Source organism: Lithobates pipiens, unplaced genomic scaffold (assembly GCF_037356315.1).
Source record: "Lithobates pipiens isolate NorthernLeopardFrog02 unplaced genomic scaffold, aLitPip1_a1.2 Scaffold_1, whole genome shotgun sequence".
Lineage (NCBI taxonomy): Eukaryota > Metazoa > Chordata > Amphibia > Anura > Ranidae > Lithobates > Lithobates pipiens.
In genome coordinates this window covers 151,457,054-151,482,447 of record NW_027507685.1, presented here as the reverse complement: position 1 = coordinate 151,482,447, position 25,394 = coordinate 151,457,054, and the positions used below count along the sequence as shown (strand labels likewise).

At 43.7% G+C, this 25,394-nt stretch overlaps 1 protein-coding gene across 8 annotated transcripts in view; it reads right to left on the bottom strand.

Annotated features, from left to right (window-relative positions):
* Positions 1–25,394, bottom strand: part of SH3GLB2 (SH3 domain containing GRB2 like, endophilin B2) — a 183,727-nt gene that overhangs the window by 93,571 nt on the left and 64,762 nt on the right. For all 8 annotated transcript variants that reach the window (XM_077478525.1, XM_077478532.1, XM_077478538.1 and 5 more), the window contains exons 3-5: positions 17,880–18,021; positions 17,479–17,607; positions 1,268–1,401 (exon numbers count right to left, since the gene is read on the bottom strand). In XM_077478525.1, coding sequence (XP_077334651.1) covers positions 1,268–1,401; positions 17,479–17,607; positions 17,880–18,021 — 405 coding nt within the window. The remainder of the gene's footprint in view (positions 1–1,267; positions 1,402–17,478; positions 17,608–17,879; positions 18,022–25,394) is intronic.

Below are 25,394 nucleotides of genomic sequence, written 5' to 3'. Positions count from 1 at the left end.
AATAAATCTTCAAAGTTGTTAAAAGATGAAAATCCTCAAACAATCCGCGTTAATTCCAGGTTGTGAGGCAACAAAACACTAAAAATGGCAAGGGGGTGAATACTTTTGCAAGGCACTGTAGGTTGGACTTGATGAACTTGTGTCTTTTTTCAACCTCACCTACTATGTAACCTACTATGTAACATATCACTCATCATAGCAAGTGCTATTGCAGGAGGATATACTCAGTAATTGTTTAAACAAATTCAGTGGCAGTACATCATGTGGAAAGGAGGTCCAGTCCCATAATTAGACTTATTGATGGATTTTCCATTCACGCATATTTAAGGTTTGTTTTTCCTTTCCACTCTGAATGCAGTCATTGTGTGCTCGTGATAGGTCATCCAAGAACGACTATGATGGGGACGGAGGTAATAACACATTACAGTCTATATGACCCAAGAGGAAAGACTACAAAGATTGTTATATGCGGTTTGTGAAAACAAAGCCATTGCCTATAGCAACAAGATTTTTTATCTTTAATTATAAGATAAAATCTCATTGGCTGCTATAGCAACAAACTTATTTAACATTTTTTTAATAAACTAAGCTGCTGCTGAAAACTTGTTTTAAGCTCTTGAGTTCCATGTCACTTATAAACAGACTGTGGATGGCAAGTTGTTAAAAATGAGGTGAGACAAAGTAAATCTTTCATATTGTCATCAATTGTATAATCAATATAAAGCACAGGATATATACAGCAGGAAGTTCAAGGCCTCAAAAATTACTAAATGTGCCTCATTAGGTTGTGAAACAGGGTGGAATGGACTGTCAGAACCAAGAATAAAAGAACTATTTAAAGTGGTTTTCCACAATATTTTTAGGTTTAGAGGTCCCTAGTACCTCCTAGGTACTTTAATTGGTACAGCAAAGAGGGTTTTGCTATTTCAAAATACATGCAAGACACCAAAGACTCTTGAGAAGTGTGTTGGACCTTGTATAATGGTAGCCCACTTTTAGTAGAAAGTCACTGCCCACTAAAATGAACAGGTATGTAACATGTAAGGTCAATAATAATTTTCTTGTAAGAAAAGCAGTGGCAGGAATCTCGAGGAGCTTCACAAAACAAAACGTTTGAAAGACAAAAACAGCCAATTATATGACGCCTTTAGATTTCCTTTAACAATTAGATTTAGAAATGCAATTGGTTGCTGGCACTTAGTCACAAAGTCACAAATTCTCAATGCCATTTCCCTGGTCACCTACCAACCAAAAAAAAAAAACTTACAGAAATGGTTCTCCAGTCACCTTCCAGGAAATTGCGCAGGGGGGTCAAGAAATTGATGGAAGAAGAGTGAATGAAGTCTCTCTCAGCAATTCCTAAACGCTTCTGAGTCTCTCCAACCTTGATGAGTGTTTGTCCTGAGGGTGAAAGAGGAAAGATATCAAATTAGATTGGTGGGCCGTGGCAGACATGGCTGTTCTGCTGTACACAGAATCAGATTAAAAGCCAGCCAAGAGCACAAGGAGAGCACAACCCAATTAAGGTGAGGACATGGTCTGGCCACAGGCTCCAGTTACATCACCATTACTTTTATCAGCTGGGCAGTGAGTCAGGGTCTGAATTGGCATCATACAGGGTGCAACCTAAAGTAAGTCTCTGGGAAAGGTGTGCTGCTGTTTATGCGATGTGGAATATGTATATATATATATATATATATATATATATATATATACACACACACACACACACACACACACACACACAGTATCTCACAAAAGTGAGTATGGCCCTCATATTTTTACAAATATTTTATGATATCTTTTCATGTGACAACACTGAAGAAATTACTTTGCTACAATGTAAAGTAGTGAGTGTACAGCTTGTATAACAGTTTAAATTTGCTGTCAAAAGAGTGCAAGGTCTCCAATATCCACCAGTCTCCATGACGACAGGTGATGTTGTCATGGAGGAGTGGAAGAGGACTCCAGTGGCAACCTGTGAAGCTCTGATGAACACCATACTCAAAAGGGTTAAGGAAGAGCTGGAAAATAATAGTGGCCACACTAAATATTGACACTCTGGGCCCAATTTGGACATTTTCACTTAGTTGCCAGCGGTTTCGACATTATAGAGAAGCTGCACCTTTAAAAAACAAATATTAAAAGCCAGCAGCTACAAATATTGCAGCTGCTGACTTTTAATAAATTGACACTTACCTGTCCCAGGGTCCAACGATGTCGGCGGCAGATGACGAGCAATCGCTCGTCTCTCCACTGACCCCGCCGCCATCCTCTGTCAGGGAATCGGGAAGTGAAGCATTGGGGCTTCACTGCCCGGTTCCCTACTGCGCATGCACGAGTCGCGCTGCACGTCTCCACTGGTCCCTGCTGTGTCCAGACAAGTTCTGGAAAAGCATTCTTTGGACGGATGAAACCAAGAGAAGTCTTGGAAAAGATGCCATGCATGCCCATGCCATCATGAGCCAGTGGCACTGGGTCATTGGTGTTCATTGATGTGATAGAAGACAAGCAGACGGATGAATTCTGCAGTGTTTAGAGATATACTTTAAGCCAAGATTCAGCCAAATGCAGCAAAGTAGATTGAACGGTGCTTCACAGTACAGATCGACAATGATCCAAAAACTCACTACAAAAGCAACCCAGGAGCTTTTGAAGGAAAAGCAGACCTGGAATATTCTACAATGGCCGAGTCAACCACCTGATCTCAACCCAATTGAGCATGCATTTCACTTGCTGAAGGCAAAACTAAAGGCAGAAAGACCCACAAACTAAGAACAACTGAAGACAGCTGCAGTTAAAGCCTGGTAAAGCATCAGGAAGAAGGAAATCCAGTCTTTGGTAATGTCCATGGGTTCCAGACTTCAGGCTGTCATTGCCAGTAAAGAGTTTTCAACAAAATATAAAAAATTAACATTATATTAATTTGTCCAATTACATCTGAGCGCCTGAAAATGGGGGGGGGGGCGTGTATAAAAATGGTTGCAGTTCCTAAAATTTGTACTTAATATTTATGTTCAACCCCTTGAATTAAAGCTGAAAGTCTAAACTTCAAATTAATTTGGATTGTTTTATTTTAATTTTATTCTGGTGGCATACAGAACCAAATTGTGTGAAAATTGTGCCGGTGTCCAAATATATATATATATATATATATATATATATATATATATATATATATAACTGTACACACAGTATCTCACAAAAGTGAGTACATCCCTCACATTTTTGTAAATATTTTATTCTATCTTTTCATGTGACAGCACTGAAGAAATTACACTTTACTACAATGTAAAGTATTGAGTGTACAGCTTGTATAACAGTGTAAATTTGCTGTCCCCTAAAAATGACTCAACAGCCATTATTGTCTAAACTGCTGGCAACAAAAGTGAGTACACCCCTGGTGTCATGTGACTCGTTAGGCTCGGTTCACACAGGGGGCGATGCGAGGCGACACGACCTCGCCGCGACCTCAGCAGTGACTTGCAAATGACTTCTGTATAGAAGTCAATGCAAGTCGCCCCGAGGTCGCCCAAAAGTAGTACAGGAACCTTTTTCTGAGTCGGAGCGACTCGAGTCGCTCCTCTTAGAACGGTTCCATTGTACAGAACGGGGGGCGACTTGTCAGGTCGCGGCACGGCAAGTCGTGTCGCCCCCTGTGTGAACCGGCCCTTAGTGTTACAATGTCTCACGTGTGAATGGGGAGCAGGGGTGTTAAATTTGGTGATATGGTCACTGGGAGTTCAATATGCCACCTCATGATAAAGAACTCTCTGAGTATCTGAAAAAAAGAATTGCTGCTCTACATGAAGATGGCCTAAGCTATAAGAAGATTGCCAAGACCCTGAAACTGAGCGGCAGCACGGAGGCCAAGACCATACAGCGGCTGAACAGGAAAGGTATAACTCAGAACAGACCTCACCAAGAAGTTGAGTGCATGTTCTCAGTGTCATATCCAGAGGTTGTGTCAGGGCTGGGCTCAGCCCTCCCTTCTCAGTGCTCAGCTGTCTGTTAATTGCCAGCACTCATCGTTCCTCAGTGCCTCACCTGGTGATCATTTCCTGCTTGTCAGCTAGCCCCTTCTGGCTATTTAAACGGTAATTTTTGGTGGTAATATTTTTTCCAGATTGAATGAGCAGGATCACCACATGGAAAGTGGCAGCTGCTTTTTTATTTTATTTTTTTGCCGGTCGGTCTGGCACTTACCCCATTGTGGCGGGTGGCAGGCAGCTTGGTACAACGGCTCGGCACCGAGTCCTCTCCTCCATGGTTGCTTCCAACTCCTAATCTCCTCCTCCTCCTAGGCATCCATTAAGATTGTCTGCCCTTTCAGCAAATCGGGTGACCGGTGTCAAAACCCGCTTCTTCTGGCCAGGAGGAGGATCAGTGTTACAACAGCGAATATTCATTCAGTGTTGCAAAACACCTAGGTGGGCTGAGGGAGCACTCTCTGATCCGAGCCCACCCTATATTGAAGCCTATTATAGCCTCTGGCTCTGATCGGTGCTTAAACAAAAAAAAACAAAAAAAAAACCTTCCCCATTCGAAACCATGTGCTGATGTCCTGAAAGGGGCCAGACAAGCCTGGATAGGGGAGGTGGCGCCCATAATGGACTGGCCGCCTCTACGAATGGATCAGTTTGCCATAGCCTTACATACACTCCCGATTCACACTGCTCACCTGGGGATCCTTCCACTGTGGCTGTTCCGGTACAACCAGTGTTGCAGGTCATCCCTGCTGCTGCTCCAGTCTCTGTGCAGGCACCCGCCTTGAATATTACCTCTGTAAGAGGCATGTCTGGTTCCGTTCCACTTCCCCAGCAATTTGGGGGCGATCCAGTACAACACAGAGGGTTTCTCAACCAGGTTGGAAATACTTTAAAATGCTGCCCCAGGCGTTCCCCACAACAGAAGCAAACGTAGGCTTCATAATTTTTTTGCTTTCTGATAGAGCCTTGATCTGAGCAAACCCTCTATTGGAGACACAAAAACCCATTGTCATGAGTTACCCAGAGTTTGTGGCTTCCTTTAAAAAAGTTTTTTTACGTTTTTTTACGTTCCAGCTCGCTCCACTTTTGCTCTAAAAGAGCCTCATGTCCAACAGAGTGCGAAAACGTATGCCGATTACACAATTGAATTCCGTACTCTGGCAGCAGAAGTCGCTTGGAACAATGAGGCCCTCCTGACTGCTTTTTCTCATGATCCTTCAGATAACATCAAAGATGAGATAGAAGCCTGAGACATACTTACAGATCTGGAGAAGTTGATCACGTTTGCCATTCTGATTGACTCCAGACTCCGAAAGAGAGCTTCCTTTAAAAGGTGCACTTGCAGAAGCCTCCTGTACATTTGGCTCCAAGCTTTGCAGTCCCACCCTTGCCTTCCTCACCCTCCCATGCCTCCTGGTACAGAGTCTGCTGGTGAGGTGAGGCTTAACACGTCTCTCTGTGGAGGAGGGGCCATTTTAGGAGGAAGATTGTGCCTTTGTTGTGGCCAGGCGGGTCACTTGTTGATGTCCTGTCCTACCCGCCTTGGAAACTTTTGCACCTGAAGTCTTGTAGGGGACAGACCTTAGGTGGCACTGTTACCTCCCCAGTTATCCTTAAGGATAACCCTATTGTTCTGATTACTCTCTTTCTTGGTCTGAGTTGTCCATCGAGACACAGGCAATAAACAACTCCGAGGCTGCTGGCCTGTTCATAGGATGAATACCTAGACGCAAAGGCACTCGATTCCGCTGCAGCTTCGTGCCACTCCACTTGTCATTGAGGCTATTGATGGGGGACCTCTACAGCCCACCCACGTGAATCATGAGACTGTTCCATTGACCATGGCTATAGGGGCTCTTCACTATGACATAATCAAATTTCAAGTTATTTCCTCACACCATTACCCGGTGGTTATTGGTTATCCTTGGTAAAAGAGGCACAACCCCCCCTGATTGACTTCGGGCTGAGGTTCTTTCCTGGTCGCTAGAATACAGTAACACATGTTTTTGGAAAGTGGCCAAGGTCTTGTGCACCTCTTAACTCACCTCCCTGCCAGAGGAGTACCGCAAATTTGGCGATGTCTTTCACAAAGGTCAAGCTAGTAGTTTGTCTCCACACCGATCGTATGATTGCAAAATTGACCAATCTGGTGCCATGCTTCTTCATGGCCGGGTTTACCCGTTGTCAGTCTCCCATGGCTTTATCCATGTTGCTGACACTTTCTCGAGGGCTCATCCGCAAATCCTTATCTTCTGCTGGTGCTGGCTTCCTTGTGAAAAAGAAGAAGAGTGGAGAACTGAGACCTTGTATTGATTATAGGGGTCTCAATCGCAACACGATTAAAAACGCATATCCGATTCCGTCAATTACAGAATTATTTGACCGCCTCAAGGGAGCAACGGTTTTTACGAAGCTTGATCTGAGAGGGGCATACAATCTCATGTGGATCAAGGAGGGCGATGAATGGAAGGCGATGCATGGAAAACTGTGTTTAATACTAGGACAGGACATTACGAATACCTTGTAGATCTGTTTGGCATTTTCAACGCTCTGCAGGAATTCATCAACGATGTCCTCCAAGATCCCACCACACAGATGTCTCCCGTGTGCTACAGAGGCTAAGAGATAATAACTTGTATTGCAAGTTGGAAAAGTGTGAGTTCCATTGTGAACAGGTTACATTTCTGGGTTGTCATTTCTACTGCTGGTTTTTCGATGGACCCAGAGAAGCTATCTGCAGTCCTACAGTGGCCTCGACCCATAGGTCTACGTCCTCTAAAAGGTTTTCTTGGCTTTGCCAATAATTATCGGAAGTTTATTAGTAACTTCTCTTCTCTGGTCGAACCCCTGACCGATATGACCAGAAAGGATGGTGTAACTCACAGAATTGGTCTCTGGATTCCATTAAAGCCTTTGAGTCACTCAAGGTTGCCTTTGTTGGCACATCCTGATCCCACGTTACCCTTCAGTCTTGAGGTTGATGCATCGGTGACTGGAGTTGGTGCCCTTCTGTCTCAACGTCCTACCTCAAAGCGCTATGCATCCTTGTGGCTACTTTTACAACAAATTTTCCCCTTGCGGAATGCAATTATGAGATTGGGCACACTGACGGTTCTTTTTTTTTTTTCTGATCACAAGAATCGCACATTCTTATCTGAAGCAAAATGTTTATCTCCCAGAAGAGCGCTACAGGCTCTTTTTCTGTCAAGCTTCAATTACATAGTCTTGTTCTTACCCGGTACCAAGAATGTAAGGGCTGATGCATTGTCGCAACCGATTTCCTCCGCTTCCAAGATGGACTTGGTTCCTGCGATAGCTTCCGATAGTATTTTGGCCACTGTTTGTACCAGTCTCACTTCACCCTTAGGTGACAGAATTATTGCCGCTCAGAGAAACCTTGTGAACACTGCTTTGTCCCCGAGAGTCCCCGAGAGTCTCCACACTGCTTTGCTCCAGACTTACCATTCTCTCAAGGCAGCTGGCCACCCAGGGAAGAATCAACTAATTTGGGCCATTTCCCAACAATTCTGGTGGCATAGTCTCTGCGTGGATGTAGCCGCCTTCATAGCCGCTTGTTGTGTGTGTGTGTGTGTGTGTGTGTGTGTTCAGTGTAAAACACTGCGACACCTTCCAGTGAGTCTCCTACAACCCATACCCAGTGGAGAGAGGTCTTGGACCCACTGAGAATACCCAGAGTAACACAGTAATTTGTATGGTGGTTGACAAGTTCTCGAAAATACTGGCATCCATTTTTCCCCAGGGGATCTTTTTGATTGCATGGGCTACCCAAGGTTATCTGCCTGTCAGTGCTCAGACCATACGGCACACATGGCATCAAATTGGTCTGCATAGCTGTCGTCCCAGAAGAAAGCCACTTCTAAAGATGATGCCCAAGAAAGCCTGCAAATAGTTTGCTGAAGACAAACAGACTAAAGAGATGGATTACTGGAACCATGTTCTGTGGTCTGATGAGACCAAGATGAACTTATTTAGTTTAGATGGTGTCAAGCGCGTGTGGCAGCAATCAGGGTAGGAGTACAAAGATAATTGTGTCTCGCCTACAGTCAAGCACGGTGGTGGGAGTATCATGGTCTGGGGCGGCATGAGTGCTGGGGAGCTACAGATGCCCAAGAGGGTTAAGGCAGTGCTGGAAAATAATGGTGGCCACACAAAATATTGTCCTTTTTTCCCCACAAATAGAGCTTTCTTTTGGTGGTATTTGATCACCCCTGCGGTTTTTATTTTTTGCTCGATAAACAAAAACAGAGCGACAATTTTAAAAAAACGCATTATTTTTACTTTTTGTTATAATAAATATCCCCGAAAAATATATAAAAAAACATTTTTTTTCATCTGTTTAGGCCGATACGTATTCTTCTACATATTTTTGGTAAAAAAAAAAAAAAATCGCAATAAGCGATTATTGATTGGTTTGCGCAAAAGTTATAGCGTTTACAAAATAGGGGATAGTTTATGGCATTTTTATTAATATTTTTTTTTACTAGTAATGGCGGTGATCAGCGATTTTTATTGTGACTGCGGCATTATGGCGGACACATCGGACATTTTTGGGACCATTGTCATTTATACAGCAATCAGTGCTATACAAATGCACTGATTTCTGTGTAAATGACACTGGCAGTGAAGGAGTTAACCAGGGGGTGGCAGTGTAGGGGTTAAGTGTGTCCCAGGGGCGTGTTGCTAACTATGGGGGGCTGGGCTGTGTGTTAGTGAACACCGATCTCTGCTCCAATCACAATCCAATCACACGGACTCACGGGGGTCCCGACTGGCACGCACGCACGCACGCACGCACGCGATGGCAGGGCAGCAAATACAAATGGACGTACCAGTACGCCAATGTGCCTGCCCGTGCCATTCTGCCAACGTACATCGTCGTGCGCCGGTCAGAAAGTGGTTAATGGGAGGACTCATAGCAATGCTACTTGAGGGGAGGGAGACATAACCCGGAGGGTACCCAAAAACTTGAGGACCTTTACTGCTGCCTGCAGCACACTGCGTCCGAAGCCGATATCCTCAGACCTACTTACATCCACCTGATAAAATTTTGTGAATGAATGCACTGAAGACCAAGTTGCGGCCTTACATATCTGAGCCATGGATGCCTGGTGACGCACTGCCCAAGAAGCACTAACTGCCCTGGTAGAGTGCGCCTTAATGTGAAAAGGCAGGAATCTTACCCCTTAAATTATAAGTTTGAATTATAACTTGCGGAATCCACTTGGCAACAGTGGATTTCGCCGCTGCCTGTCCTTTCTTAGGACCCTCTGGCAGAATAAATAAGACATCAGTCTTACAAATCTGAGCAGTTGTCTTTAAATAGATTTTCAATGCTCTCACCACAATCAAGACAATGTAGTGACTTCTCTCCCCTGGAACATGGTTTTTGAAAAAACAATGGCAGGACAATATCTTGGTTCAGGTGAAAACCTGAGACCACTTTGGCAAAAAGTCTGGACGAGGGCATAACACCACTCTGCCTCATGAATAATAATAAAGAATGGCTCTTTACATGAAAGAGCAGCAAATTCTGAAACCCTCCTCACTGAGGATATAGCAACCAAGAATACCAACTTCCTTGTCAGAAGGACTAAGGGAACATAGTTACATAGTTAGTAAGGTTGAATAAAGACACCAGTCCATCCAGTTCAACCTGAGCGAGGAGTGTACATTGCACACTCACATTGGTCCCTACCCTCATGTTGTATTGGTTCAAATGGCTGTTTTGTAACACACAGGGCTCTAAGGAGGTTTGACGGGCGGATTAGGCCGCATCAACCCTTGCATAAAACCCCGGACTAAGGCATGTGTAGCAAGCGGTCTTTGAAATAAGACCGATAACGCAGAGACTTGGCCTTTAACAGTACTCAAGGCCAATTTCATCTCTACTCCTAACTGTAGAAAGGCAAGAATTCTGCCTATGATATATCTCTGAGGGTGCCAGCACTTGGATTCACACCAGGAAACATAAGTCCTCCAGACTCTATAATATATAATTCTGAAAGCTGGCTTCCTTGCATTAATTAGGGTAGCGATAACTGACCCAGAAAGCCCATGTTTTTTTTTCAGTATGTGGGTTTCAATAGCCAAGTCGTTAAATTTAGAGACCGCAATGTCCGTGTGAGAGCAGATCTGGCCCTCCGCTGCCATCTTTACGATTTCTGCATACCATGACTTTCTGGGCCAGTGCATGGGAAATGCACAGGACAGTGAGAACTGATCCCCCGAGTGGATCCCTTGTTCTGGACACAAAGTTGACTAACTTCATGTTGAATCTGGATGTTAGAAGATCTACGTCCTGGGTCCCCCATCTTTGGCAAATAGCCCAAAAAATGTCGGGGTGAAGGGACTTAAGTAGTCCGCCTGCCAATTCTATATTCCCAGAATGAAGACTGCCGTTAGGCAAGGAACATTCCTTTCTGCCCAAGTTAGAATATGGTTCACCTCTTTCTGCACTGAGAGACTCTTGGTACCCCCTTGGTGATTGATATAGATATTTATTTTTTTATAAATTCCTATCAAGTATACAAAGAAATTGAGTTGATTTCTCTTTAAAAATTCTCTACTCTTACTATTTATCATTATATATATTTTTTTTATTCAGGGGCCTATGCTTATTCTTATGTTTTTTTCTCCCTGCCTGGGCCTTGGCCGCTCTCCTGGACTGCCCGGCACACCAAGCCGCCACACTATGTTTTTAGCGGTGGCGGCGTTTTGGAGGCCGCTGGCCATTTGCCATCTCTGCCCCCCGACCTCCATCTTGCCACCTCCATCCATGCACTGTCCGCTGGCTTAGGCTTACTGTGTTGGTGGGCCAGGTGTGCGTGAAGTCGCCCCGACGCACCTGCATTTGCGCATGCGTGGTGGGGACCACGCATTCTCGCCCCAGGAAGCCATTGGAGGACATGCCCGCTGACCGTCTTCCCCTTATCAGCTGTTTGCAATTATGTGCATCAGCTGATCGGGGATCGCACTCCTACATTCAGCAGTGTATGCTGGATGTCAGAGCGTGTGGCTGGATCCTGCATTAGTGCAACATAAGGTAAAACTATCTTTGCTACACTAACTACCCACATACTTCGCGATACTCAGCCAATATATGTTTAGGACCCATTAAATATTTTGCCTCTTTATATTTTATATGTCATTTTGGGGCGGACTGTGAGTGACCATATTTGCTCATGTGTTTCTTGAGTTTATTTTAATATTCATTATGAAAAATTTCCAGATCCATTTGGTACTAATATTAGGCGCATCTGATGGTTACACACATTGGCTATATGATTTAGGCATATTAATTTTCAATATTTAAATTTCAATATTAAGCCCCATACACACTATCAGTTTTTCTGCTGAGTTTTTCCTTCAGATTTACCAAAACCATGTAATGCAAGGGCCTGCCTGGTTGCATACACATTGAAATTCCTAAGGTTTGCCCTCATATTATATGGTTTTGGTAAATCTGAAGGAAAAACTCAGCAGAAAAACTGATAGTGTGTATGGGGCTTTACTCTTTATGTTGATTTATATAGGTGTGTGCACGCACATGTATTTATGTGTGGGCAGGCATGCATATTATATAATATATATACATACATATACACACACACCTGTGTGTACCTGTAATACCATTATTTTGGCCCCGCTATTTAAAAATTATACTTTCATTATATATATATAGTAGATAGAGGGTCAGCCTGGGGCAGGGTTAAGAGGTGGGAGATGGTGTGGAAACGTCCATTGCTGGATGGTGTACCTGCTGGGTGAGCTTAAACCACAAAAAGACTGTAGCTCTGTTTGGAGCCAAGAACTGTTACCTCTAAGTCACTTTTATTATATTATACATACTGGACTGCCTCTGAGCCAGCTCTTCACCCCTCTGATCCCATACAATAATATAAATATATATACACACATATATATATATATATATATATATATACACATACACACACACACACACACTTTTATATAGTATTACAGTGGTATCACCAGAGCTAAAGTCCTCCTTGCATCAGATAAATACTAAAAAAGCGCTAAAAATTAAATTAAAATAGAAATAAAAAATTGATGGTAATGAAACCATAGGGCAATGGCAAACACCACGCCAACAGTCTTTATGCAGCAGATGGATATGTGCACATGTGGCAAAAATCGCTACTACTTCTTTATATTGGGAATGGAACCCCGAAAGGAAACTCCATTCCTAATTGTTATTCTTTTGAGGATGTGCTCTGTCTTTCAGCAAGTCTGCTCTCGGTACCTCAACTTGGCCAATCACTTGTTCCAGGTCCTTGTCCAAATATCCTTTTTCCAACAATTTATTTTTAATAACCTGGGCCAGTGATTTAAAATCTTCTACCTCAGTACAATTTCGTTGAATTCTTGTTAATTGTCTCTTAGGAGTACCTATACCAGTGAACCTTCTGGATAAGTAGGGTGTCAGCACAGAGCGGTGTTTGTATACTGATACAAGGATAGCGGCGTCTGGTGAGTTTGTACCCCAGAGGGGTGTGTGCTTCACAAGGTGGATAATTGCATTCTTATTCTGGTGGAAGGTGCACTCTAAGCCCTTGTACACCCGGTCGGAGATTCCGATGGAATGTTTCCTATCGGACCATTTTGTCGGATATTCTGACTGTGTGTGGTCTGCATTGGACTGTTTCCGTCGGAATATCCGACGCACCAACTTTTCCAACTTGCCGGTAAAATTTTCAGACAAAATGTTCTGATCGGACATACTCCGATCATGTGTAGCCTACTCCGACGGACAAAGTGCCACGCATGCTCAAATTCCTAGACCAAAGCTATTGGCTACTAGCCTGTACGTAGTCCCGTCGTAACGAAATAACGTCATCACGTTATGTACAATCGGATTTTCCAACAACTTAGTCCGACCGTGTGTATGCAACATCACTTCCGGACCTCTTCCGGAATTAATCCGTCGGAATTAAAATCCCCCCCCCCCCCGATTTTAATGTCGACATATGATATCGAATAGTTCAACTTATCTACCTGCTGCTGGCACTGTAGGATTGAGGTGGCACCGAGTGGGTGACCCATAGGCCATAGTTATACCTCATTTATCTATATATTCTTTTATATATATATATTATATTTTGAGATTTTTATATTATATATTCATAGGTAACCATTTAACGTTCCTGGCTGTAGCTCCTTACAATATACCCCTACTTGCAGGTACTGGCATTTCTGCCGTATTGCACTATGCCTTTTGCATTTGAACACATCTATATAATGATATCTAGCTTTTTAATGTGGGTTCTGCATCTACAACCTGTAATACTCCATTATCATTTTTATAGGGATCTCCTCGCCAGGCTTCAGTATGTTCATGGGATCGGCCTGGTGCTTAGGGTATGACAGATAATTGGCTTACCCCTTTGAAGACACCAATTTGCAGTTTTTCCTTTATTACATTCTTCTTTGTCTGCCTTGCCTACCTTGAGCTAAAAGTTCCACTGGCATACCTGTCACATGCGTTCTTGTCTGCAATTTTTAATGTTAATGAATGAAACTCTGAAAACATTTTCAGCTCTCACCATTATGCAAGTAAATATTATTAAAACCCATTATGGAAATTGTACACGGATAAATGCTCTATTTAAAATTTATTGATTACATATTTTATACTTTAGATGAATTCCTCCTTTTCCTGCACCCTTGAAGAAGGAATCCCGAAACGCGTTGGTGTAAGGAGGCTCCATCATATGTGGTTTACATGGCGATACTAGTTGACTGTGCTCAGTCAATCATTGTTCTATATATTTTTTATCATGTTAAAATTTGAATAAATATTTTTCTATTTTCATACTTCTCTGATATTGTCTAATATATGTTGCCTATAAAGACCATTTAGGGGAAAAATCTGTTCTTTTTACTTTGGAATTTTGGATGTGGCACAAAATAAGCACTGTTTCTGCCAGTCACCTTTTCTTTTTTTGGTGGCTTTGGCATTGTCGGATTGGATCCTGACAGGACAATCCCGTAACCTGAAAGTCCTGGCCTTCAGAGCCAGACACCCTGCCCAAATCTCTAGGATATTGATGGGCAAGGTTATTTCGGCTCTTGACCACTGTCCCTGCAGTTGTCTTTTCTAGTACTGCTCCCCAGTCTGAAAGGCTGGCATCTGTTGTAACCACTTTCCAGATAACTGGTCTGAAGGATTTTCCTTTCAGCAGATTCTGTGTTAGTAATCACCAACTGAGGTTTTGGGACACTCTTGGGGACAGCCGCATTGGCAAGTCTAAAGCTTGAATTGTTTTTTTCCAAGTAGACAGGATACTGTTTTGCAACAGTCTTGAATGGAACTGGGCATAGGGAACCACTTTGAATGAAGCCACCATCTTTCCTACCAACCTCATGCAAAGGTGAATGGAGGGATCACCTTTTGACCTGACCATCTGCACTAGCTCTCTTATGGAGTTTATTCTTGCCTGAGGCAAGAACACCTTTTTCTGGGCTGTATCTATGATCAGACACAAGTACTCCAGCTTTTTTTAGTGGTATTAAGGAAGATTTCCCTAGGTTGACAATCCAACCCAAAAACTTCTCAGGTAACTGGTTGTAATGCGTACGCTTTGCTCCAAACGAGCCACCGACTGGTCTATTAGCAATAGATTGTCCAAGTACGCCAAGATTGTTATGCCCTGTGCTCTTAACCTGGCTAGAGGTGGGGCCAGGACTTTTGTAAACAACCGGGGTGCTGTAGCTAGCCCGAAGGGCAGGGCTACAAACTGGAAATGCTGCTGTTCGAATTCGAACCACAGAAACCTTTGCTGAGCGGGAAATATAGGAATATGCAGATATGCATCCCTGATGTTGATAGACACCAGAAGTTCTCCTAGGGGGATATAAACTATTGACCTGATCGTCTCCATGCAAAAGGAGGGATCTTCAGGAACCGATTTAGATTTTTTAGATCTAGAATGGGTCTGACATCTCCGCTGGTTTTGGTACCATAAAAGGATTTGAAAAAAAACCAAAACCTTGCTCTTTTGTGGGGATCTGTATGATCACCCCTTGAGATATTAATCGGTCTAGTGCCCGAAACAGAAATGGCTTTTTTCTGGATCTTTGGGAATGCTTGGCCTCAGGAAACGAGACAGTGGAAAGTCATGAATTCCAGCTTGTACACCAGCGTTACCATGGAGATGACCCATCTGTCCTGAATTTCCTCTTGCCAGACTTCTGAAAACTGCAGAAGCCTTCTCCCAACTTTGGTGAGGGGCGTTGCCTCTTCATGATGAGGCTTTAGGATTCTGCTTTGCAGGTTTCTGGCCCCAGGACTTCTTTTGAGCCTGGGTATGACCCTGAGGTTTTCCTCAAGTCTGACGAGGGAAACAGTCTCCATTGCCTAGTGGTGGAAGCCCCTGGTGCAGGGGAAAGAGCCTGTTTAAATGAGGGACGATTATACTTTCTTTTGACTGGCAAAAGGGTACTTTTCCCACTAGAAATTGTTTGGATACTTTTGTCCAAATCTTCCCCAAATAGCCGCTTCCCCATGAAAAGAGAAACCAGTTAGGAGGTTTTTTACATGGTGCTTCGGCTGACCAATTTTTTAACCACAGGATTCTATGCATATGTACTAGCATAAGCGAAAGGCGGGACGCCTGGTGAATAGAATCTTTAATGGCATCTAAGCATAATGCTTTTGGTAGTTCAGCCAATTCCCAGGCTTGTTGTGCAGGAACCTCTTTAAGGGCCTGTCTAAATTGGTCCTTTAGGGATTGACAGGTGCCTATTGCAGCGACTGCAGGCAGAGTAACGGCACCTGCGAAGGAAAAAGCAGATTTTAACAGTTATTCCAACTTTAAACATTTGTGCATTGTCTACTGGACAAGTTAGGCTTTTATTCACACTGGAAATAGCAGCATCAACTGCTGGCACTTTGCGTTGTTTCTTCCGCAGAGGAAACATTGGTTTGTCTTTCTTCCTGATCACCTGAACACCTCATCCTGTACCCACTGTTCCCCTTGCAAAGGGTCCAAAAGTGGGGGAGGAGGATCTAGATTGCTTCCTATCCATTTGAACGGAAGATGCAAGGCCTTGCATAGTGGGCGAAAAGACATCTTCAGTCACTTATACAGAGAGATTGCTGAGATGTGAGAAGCAGCTGCACCATCAACATGTTCGAAATGGCTCAACCTGGCTGGCCATAATTGGTATTTCACCCATCACGGCAGGCTGCGTTTAGCAAACCTTAAAGGACCAGGTCCCTTTATATTGGAGTTCCACTCCCTTGGACCTGCAAAAAAGCACTCACCAGGAAAGCTTTAGGTAATGTAGCATGACCAAAGCCCTGGGTCCCGGGGTCCAGCCCTACAAAGAGAGGCGTTACAGGCAAAATCTTGTGCTTCGGATACAAGGCCCAGGTACTATCCACTCTGGCCTCTGTGGCACTTTGGATGGATCGGGTCTATAGAGGCTATTTAAATCCAGCATGATTCCCTCCTGGAGCTCCTCAGAGCACATCTTCACTTGTGACCAACACCTTAGACACTGGTGAAAAAACTGATGTGCTCCTGGAAGGAAAAGGGGTTATATAGGGAGTAAACTTCCTGGAATGGGTATACCAGTGTCCATCACCTGAAAGTGGCCTATAATCCATTAAGTAATTACTTAAGGCTCTGTGTCCCATGATGTATGATAAAGAAAGAGAAAATACCCAGTGAGCAGAAGTCGTGTAGAGGAAAATGCCTTGTTGTCAGAGGTCAAAGGAAAATGGGCAGACTGGTTAGAGTTAATAGAAAGGCAACAATAACCCAAATAATCACTCATTACAACCAAGGAAGAATCAATACCATCTCTGAGTGCACAATACATTAAACCTTGAAGCAGATGGGCTACAGCAGCAGCAGATCACACCGGGTGCCACTTCTGTCAGCTAAGAACTGTAAACTGAGGCTACAGTTTGCACAGGCTCACAAAAATTGGACAATAGAAGATTAGCAAAACATTGCCTGGTCTGAAGAGCCTCGATTTCAGCTGTGACATTCAGATGGTAGGGTCAGAATTTGGTGTAAACATCATGAAAGCATGGATCCATCCTGCCTTGCATCAATGGTTCAGGCTGGTGGTGGTGGTGTAATGGTGTGGGGGATTTTTTCTTAGCACACTCTGGGCCCCTTAGTACCAATTGAGCATTGTTTAAATGCCATGGCCTACCCGAGTATTGTTGCTGACCATGTCCATCCCTTTATGACTACAGTGTACCCATCTTCTGATGGATTATTAGAGCCAATTGGAGTCTAGAAAATATGAGAAGCCAGAGCCAGCAGCATTTATAACCGAAATATCAGCGACCTGTTTACGGATTCGTTAAAGGCCCCAGTAGGCTTCCAAAGACATAGTAGAGCTGCCTAAAATGCTTGCATGAGCTTCAACGCTTTACATGATTACATCCAAAACCTTTGCTTCATCCCATTCTACATTTCATACCACTTACCGTAAGGGGAGCTTGGCCCAAAGTCATTGGCAGCCTCTGTCATGTACTGGCCCAGCAATTCCCCATTAGTCACTCGAGAAGGGATTTTTCTGTCCAACTTCTCATACAAGAACTCTTCAACCCGTGCACCTACAATACAGGGTATATAACAAGTTATCACAGAAATTACTCTCAAGATTTTATCAAAATACAAATGACCATAAAACAGATCAATAAGAATTCTAGATCTTGACTTTCGATTCTCTAGGGTTCCAGAAATGCTGCACATTGTACTGGGATGAAGATCTTTGAGGACTTTGCAAATGCAGAACTGACTCTTGAGTTATGGCATACTGGGGGGGTGGGTACCCTTGACACAGACGGTTAGAATTTTAGAAGACATTTTCCGCTTGTCTACTTACTAGGATTGGGCTGTAAGAGAACTTCTGTCTGGCGCAGGATCTTCTCAGTCCAGTTCTTTGTACTGTCAGCTCTTGTCAATAGGTTCTCAAAGTGAGCATCTAGCTCAGTCCTCTCAGCTTGACCAAACTTCTCCTCTGTAAACTGAAACAAGGGAAGAATTATCAAAGGATAGCAAGACTGGTTTTCCACTTACTCCAGTCTCCATGGACTATTCATTGAGATTGCGGAACCTGTATTGAGAGGAACAGAGGACAGCCATTGTTGATCACTATCTAGGGAATATGGTTAATTGGCGGCCTCTGACATGGAACCCTCATGAGTATTAGAACATGGGGATTCCTGATTTGCATGCTTGTTCCAGGCGTTACCCTCAGAATGTATTAAAGGCATTGAATCAGCATGGCAGGTCTATTTTAACCACTTGAGGATCGACATGTAAACCCTCTAATAGTCTAGGGTATTTTTCAGCTTTCAGTGCTGTGATGCTTTGACTGACAAACACTGGGATATGCAAAACTGTACCCAAATGAGTTTGATATTTTTTTGAGACAGATAGAGCTATTTGGTGGTATTTAGTCTCCACTAGGGTTTTTAATTTTTTACTAAGATGGAACATTTTGAAAAAATATCAATATATAAATAATCTTACTTTATAAAATTTAGGCCAAAATGTATTCTATTTTTTTTTTTTTATGTAAAAATTATCAAATTAGGTGCAATTTATATAAACTGTGAAAATCTACTAACTGTATTATATATACTTAAAGTGATTGTAAAGGCATAAATTTTTTTTAATTTAAAATAAGAAACATGTTTTATACTTACCGTATATACTCGAGTATAAGCCGAGATTTTCAGCCTCTTTTTTGAGGCTGAAAGTGCCCCCCTCGGCTTATACTCGAGTCATCGCTGTCTGCCCGCTCGATCAGCGTGTCGAGCAGACAGACAGCGGCCATTCTGTAATTCAAAAGCCGCGCCTCCGGCTCCGCCTTCGCCTGTGATAGGCGGAACACTGAATTTCCCAGCAGCCTGTGTTCCGCCTATCACGGACATCGTATCATCCTCGTACTACGGACGAGGATGATACGATGTCCGTGATAGGCGGAACACAGGCTGCTGGGAAATTCAGTGTTCCGCCTATCACAGGCGAAGGCGGCGGCGCAGCTTTTGAATTTTACAATGGCCGCCGACGAAGAGGGCACGGGACGGAGGCAAGGCAAGGCACGGCACGGCACGGGACGGGACGGGACGGAGGCAAGGCAAGGCACGACACGGGACGGATGCAAGGCACGGCACGGGACGGAGGCAAGGAGGCAAGGCACGGGACGGAGGCTCGGGACAAAGGCTCGGGACACAGGTAGGCTGGACACACACACACACACACACACACACACACACACACACGGATGGATACACACACACACAGGGATGGATGGAGACACACACACACAGGGATGGATGGATGGAGACACACACACACAGGGATGGATGGATGGATGGATGGAGACACACACACACAGGGATGGATGGATGGATGGACACACACACACACAGGGATGGATGGATGGATGGACACACACACACACAGGGATGGATGGACGGATGGACACACACACACACAGGGATGGATGGACGGACACACAGGGATGGACGGACACACAGGGATGGACGGACACACAGGGATGGACGGACACACACACAGGGATGGACAGGCATGTCTCACCCTCGGCTTATACACGAGTCAATAAGTTTGCCAGTTTTTTTGGGGGTAAATTGGGGGCCTCGGCTTATATTCGGGTCGGCCTATACTCGAGTATATACGGTACCTGCACATGCATGGTATTGCAAAGAACGGCCCTAAACATCCACTTCTGGGATCTTCCACTGGCGCTCTAGGCTCCCCTTCCAAGCAGATTGCTACGGAGGCTCACCATGCAGGCTTGCTGCTGAGCCAGGCTGTGTGTGTCCTTAGACACATACAGCACAGCTCAGGCCCTGTCCTTGCTCCCTCCTCACAGGATTTGATTGCCAATGGCAGCTGCTGCTTTCGAGTCCTGGGGAGGAGAGAGAGAGAGAGAGCAGCGGCGCAGTGCTGGATCAAGATAGGACTCGTAAGTATTTGGGGGGACTGAAGTGGAGCTCATCATGGAAGTTTTTTTTATCTTAATACAGAGAATGCATAAAAAGGTAAAAAAAAAAAAAAACACCACAAACAAAAAGAAAACCTTATGCAAACCTTTACAATTACAAAAAAGTCCTCACACATAAGAATCATGCGATTTCCACTGTGACTTTACCCTGCAACTTTGGATGAGTGTGACTGTTATGGCAGTTGATCCTTTTGTTTGTGCTCTACAAAGTCATTAGACATGTGCACCACAGAAACATTTGTTTAGTTTTGTTTGGTTTCTTTATTTTCGAACGAATTCCTAATTTTCAATACGATTTCAATTTAGAAATTGGTCCAAAATGTAATGACCTATTCTAATACTGTCTGTACAATAGCTGATTTTTAATGAGCGAGCCAGGAAGCCGGCCACCGAATCCTTAACAAACATTGACTCATCAGCTGTCAGCGGGTTTCCCCACTGACAGCGGAATGTAAAAAAAAAAAAAAAAAAAAAAAGAATGTTGGCAATGAAAAAAAAATAAATAAATAAAAAAAAAGAAGAAGAAAACCCCTCCTGTCCCCAAAAAAAGCTCCTGCCGTCTGCCAGCTCTTAAATAGCTAAGGGGCAGGGTCACCTGGTGATGTCGCCAGGTCTGGACTGGGTCATTCTAAACACATGAATAGGCTTTGATCTAAGCCATTCCATTGTAGCTCTGGCTGTGTGTTTAGGGTTGTTGTCCTTCTGGAAGGTGAACCCCTGCCCCAATCTCAAGTGTTTTGCAGACTCTAACATGTTTTCTTCTAAGATTGCCCTGTATTTGGCTCCATCCCTCTTCCCATCAACTCTGACCAGATTCCCTGTCTCTGTTGAATAAAAGCACCCCCACAACATGATGCTGCCATCACCATGTTTCACGGTGGGGTGGTGTGTTCAGGGTGATGTGCCGTGTTTGTTATCTGCCACACATAGCGTTTTACTTTTAGACCAAAATGTTCGATTTTGGTCTCCACTGACCAGAGCGCCTTCTTTCCCATGATTGCCGTGTCCCCCACATGGCTTCTCGCAAACTGCAAACAGGACTTCTTATGGCTTTCTTTCAATAATGGCTTTCTTCGTGCCACTTTTCCATAAAGGACAGATTTGTGGAGTGCACGCCTAATAGTTGTCCTGTGGACATATTCTCCTACCTGAGCTGTGGATCTCTGCAGCTCCTCCAGAGTTACCATGGGCCTCTTGGCTGCTTCTCCAATTAATGCTCTTTTTGCCTGGTCTGTCAGTTTAGGTGGTGGACGGCCATGTCTTGGTAGGTTTGCAGTTGTGCCATACTCTTTCCATTTTCGGATGATGGATTGAACAGTGCTCTGTGAGATGTTCAAAGTTTGGGATATTTTTTCCTAACCTAAACCTGTTTTAATCTTTACAACTTTCGCCCTGACCTGTCTGGTGTGTTCCTTGGCATTCCTGATGAGGTTTGTTCACTAAGGTTCGTTCTCCGACAAACATCTGAGGGCTTCACAGAACAGCTGTTCTTATACGGAGATTAAATTACACACAGGTGGACTCTATTTATGAATTAATTGACTTCTGAAAGCAATTGGTTCCACTCGATTTTAGTTATCAGAGTAAAAGGGGCTCAATACAAATGCATGCCATACTTTTCACATATTTATTTGTAAAAAAAAAAAAGTTTTATCCCATTTAGAATTTTCCTTCCACTTCACAATTATGTGCCATTTTGTGTTGGTCTATCACGTAAAATCCCAATAAAATACATTTACGTTTTTGGATGTAACATGACAAAATGTGGAAAATTTCAATGGATATGAATACTTTTTCAAGGCACTGTATATAATTTCCTTACTACCCATCACTTTTAGCCCTTGTACACACGGTCGGAGATTCCAACGGAATGTTTCCTATCGGACCGTTTTGTCGGATATTCCGACTGTGTGTGGTTTGCATCGGACTGTTTCCGTCGGAATATCCGACGGACCAAGTTTTCCAACTTGCCGGTAAAATTTTCCGACAAAATGCTCCTATCGGACATACTCTGATCATGTGTAGCCTACTCCGACGGACAAAGTGCCACGCATGCTCAGATCAAATTCCTAGACCAAAGCTATTGGCTACTAGCCTGAATGTAGTCCCGTCGTAACAAAATAACGTCATCACATTATCTACAATCGGATTTTCCAACAACTTAGTCCGACCGTGTGTATGCAACATCACTTCCGGACCTCTTCCGGAATTAATCCGTCGGAATTACTCCAATGGATTTGGTTGTCGGAATCTCCGACCGTGTGTACAAGGGCTTAGGAGGTCCTGAAGTGCCAGGACAGTAGGAAAAAAAAAACACAAAATGGCAACATTTTGAAAGACATCAACATACTGCTTGGTGCCATAGTATGCCTGACTATCAGGGACCTCTTCATTCTTGGAATCAGAGGTGGCCATTAATAAACTGCTGCTTTCTACAGGTTCATACACCAAATCTGATTGGGAGGGCACGCCGCTGCTCCCATCAGTCACACTATGAATTTTATAATGCCACCTAACGAGTATGCAGTTGTGCTCAAAACTTTGCATACCCTGGCAGAAATCGTGAAATTTTGGCATTGATATTGAAAATATGGACCGATGCAACAAAAACAAAAAAAAGGCTTTAATTTGCCAGCTTCAATACCGATGCTTTTTTCAAATTCTTAATTTAGATGGAAGAATAAAGTATCCATCAAAATATAATATAACAAGAGCATCAAAAGGTGTCCTGTCCCACCAAACAGATAAAAAAGCCATGAAAGTATGATCCAAAGCAGAGTTGCTCAGAAGCAAATTAATATAACATTACTGAACCACATATGAGCTTCTCACTTTGCAAAAACAAGTGGTATCCATGTACATTCTGTTCAAATAATATAAGCATTATACAAGCAATACAATATATTGCAAGAAAATGTTTCAGTATGCTCATGTTTTTGTATATCGTTCTCTCTTATTTTGGGCAGTTAGTACCAAATCTTCTAGGGCATTTACATTCCTAACCTTATTGAGCCATATGACGATGGAAGGGGGGGGGGGGTTAGGGCCTTTCCAACACAGAGTGATACAGGCTTTGGCACTCAGGTGATGAAGGATTGATTTTTTTTGTACTTCTGAATCGGTATATGTGACCAGTGGAGCAGGAAGAAGGCAGGATCAACCGGGATAGTGAAGTCTGTAATTTGTTGGGGAGATCCTCCATACTTCCACCCAGAATTATTGGAGTTTTGAGCAGGAACAAAAGATATGGAGAAAAGTTCCTGCCTCACCTCCACATCTCCAGCAATGCGTCAAAGTCTCTGGAAAGCATTTACTCAGAACTGACGGTGTGAGATACCATTGTGTGAATATTTAATAGTTGGATTCCTGCGTGCGCGTACAGATGGAAGATTTTGGGGGGGGGGGGGTGATATTTTGACGTTGTGAGGGTGTAAAAGACCTATTGAGATCTCTTTCCCATTTACTGAGACTCGGTAGTGTGAAATCATCCAGATGGGAGATGAGCAAGGCGTACATCTTAGTATGGGGGAGGGGGTCCTTATCCTCACAGTAAGATTCAAATAGAGTCCGTTGACTATGGTATTGGGTGGGGGGGTCCAGGGTTCCTAAGAAATGCTGAAGCTGAAGCGCTTGGCAGAAAGGTAATCCAAACCGACCATCTGGTTACATCAGTGTAGAGATTGTTAGCCAGGCGCTGTCTATTAATAAATGGGAAGTTTGAAAGAAGCCTCTCTCTCAAAGGTCCTGAAACGGACCATTCTCTTCCCCTGGAGGAAACCCAGGATTACCCAATACGGGAAACAGTGGGGAATGGGCGGATGGAAGTTTTGGTTTCATGCACACTTTATGACCGACAAGGAGAGTCAGTCCTATGCTTGGATGTGACTTGAGGGAAGCAGGTAGGGCAGTATAGCACCTTGGTGCTCTATTCAAAGGGATAGTGCTAAACTGCTGTTCTATGTGTCCATAGCTTAAGATCCTTGTGCCTATACCAGTCAATTATCCTATTAGGTCAATTAGGGACAGAAGGAGTCTACTCATCCTAGGTCATTTATGTGCCCATATGAACCTGGTAAAGAGAGTATTGATTTGGTGAAAGAAGGTCGAAGGGATGGAGATAGGCAAGGTCTGGAAGAGGTACAGAAACTTTGGCAAGATGCTAATTTTGATGATGTTACAGTGGCCAAGCCAGGAGTGCAATCCTCAATTCCATGTGTCTAACAGGGAACGCACTGCACTGACCAGGGGTGGAAAGTTATTTTAAACTTATCTGCTAAATTTGGTCGGATGTGGGTTCCCAAGTACTTCAAAGCTTGAAAGACAGAAGTTGTCAACAAACCTGATTTCTTTTTATGAGGAGGTAAGTAAAACCTTGGACAGAGGGGTGGCGGTGGACGTGGTATACTTGGATTTTGCAAAAGCGTTCGATACAGTTCCGCACACACGGCTCATGTGTAAGGTGAAATCTACAGGTTTGGAAATATCATTACTCTGAATGGTCTAAGGTTATCAGTGGTGTACCCCAAGGTTCAGTGCTGGGACCCATACTTTTTAATATCTTTATAAATGATATTGGGTCTGGGGAGGGAGGGAGAGAGGGAGAGAGGGAGAGAGGGAGAGAGGGAGAGAGGGAGAGAGGGAGAGAGGGAGAGAGGGAGAGAGGGAGAGAGGGAGAGAGGGAGAGAGGGAGAGGGAGAGAGGGAGAGAGGGAGAGGGAGAGGGAGAGGGAGAGGGAGAGGGAGAGGGAGAGGGAGAGAGAGAGAGAGAGAGAGAGAGAGAGAGAGAGAGAGAGAGATCAGTTTTGGGCACCAGTTCTCAAAAAAGATATTGGGGAACTGGAGAAAGTGCAGAGAAGGGCAACCAAACTGATAACAGGCATGGAGGAGGTCAGCTATGAGGAAAGATTAGGAGGAAATGAATTTATTCACTCTTGATAAGAGGAGATTAAGGGGGGGGATATGATCAACATGTACAAATATATAAGGGGTCCATATAGTGAACTTGGTGTTGAGTTATTCACTTTACAGTCAACAAAGAGGACAAGGGAGCACTCTTTACGACTAGAGGAAAAGAGATTTCATCTCCAAATACGGAAAGGTTTCTTCACAGTAAGAGATGTGAAAATGTGGAATAGACTCCCTGCAGAGGTGGTTCTGGCCAGCTCAGTGGATTGCTTTAAGAAAGGCCTGGATTATTTCCTAAGTGTACATAATATAACTGGTGTAAGGGATCTTCCCGGGGTAGGGTGAGTTTGGACACAGTTCACAGCAGACTTGGAATTTATAAAGCAGACCTTGGCGTTTATTCGTGGTACAAACAGTCCAACAAACAAAATATACGGCAACACCGTGCTTTTTAAGTACA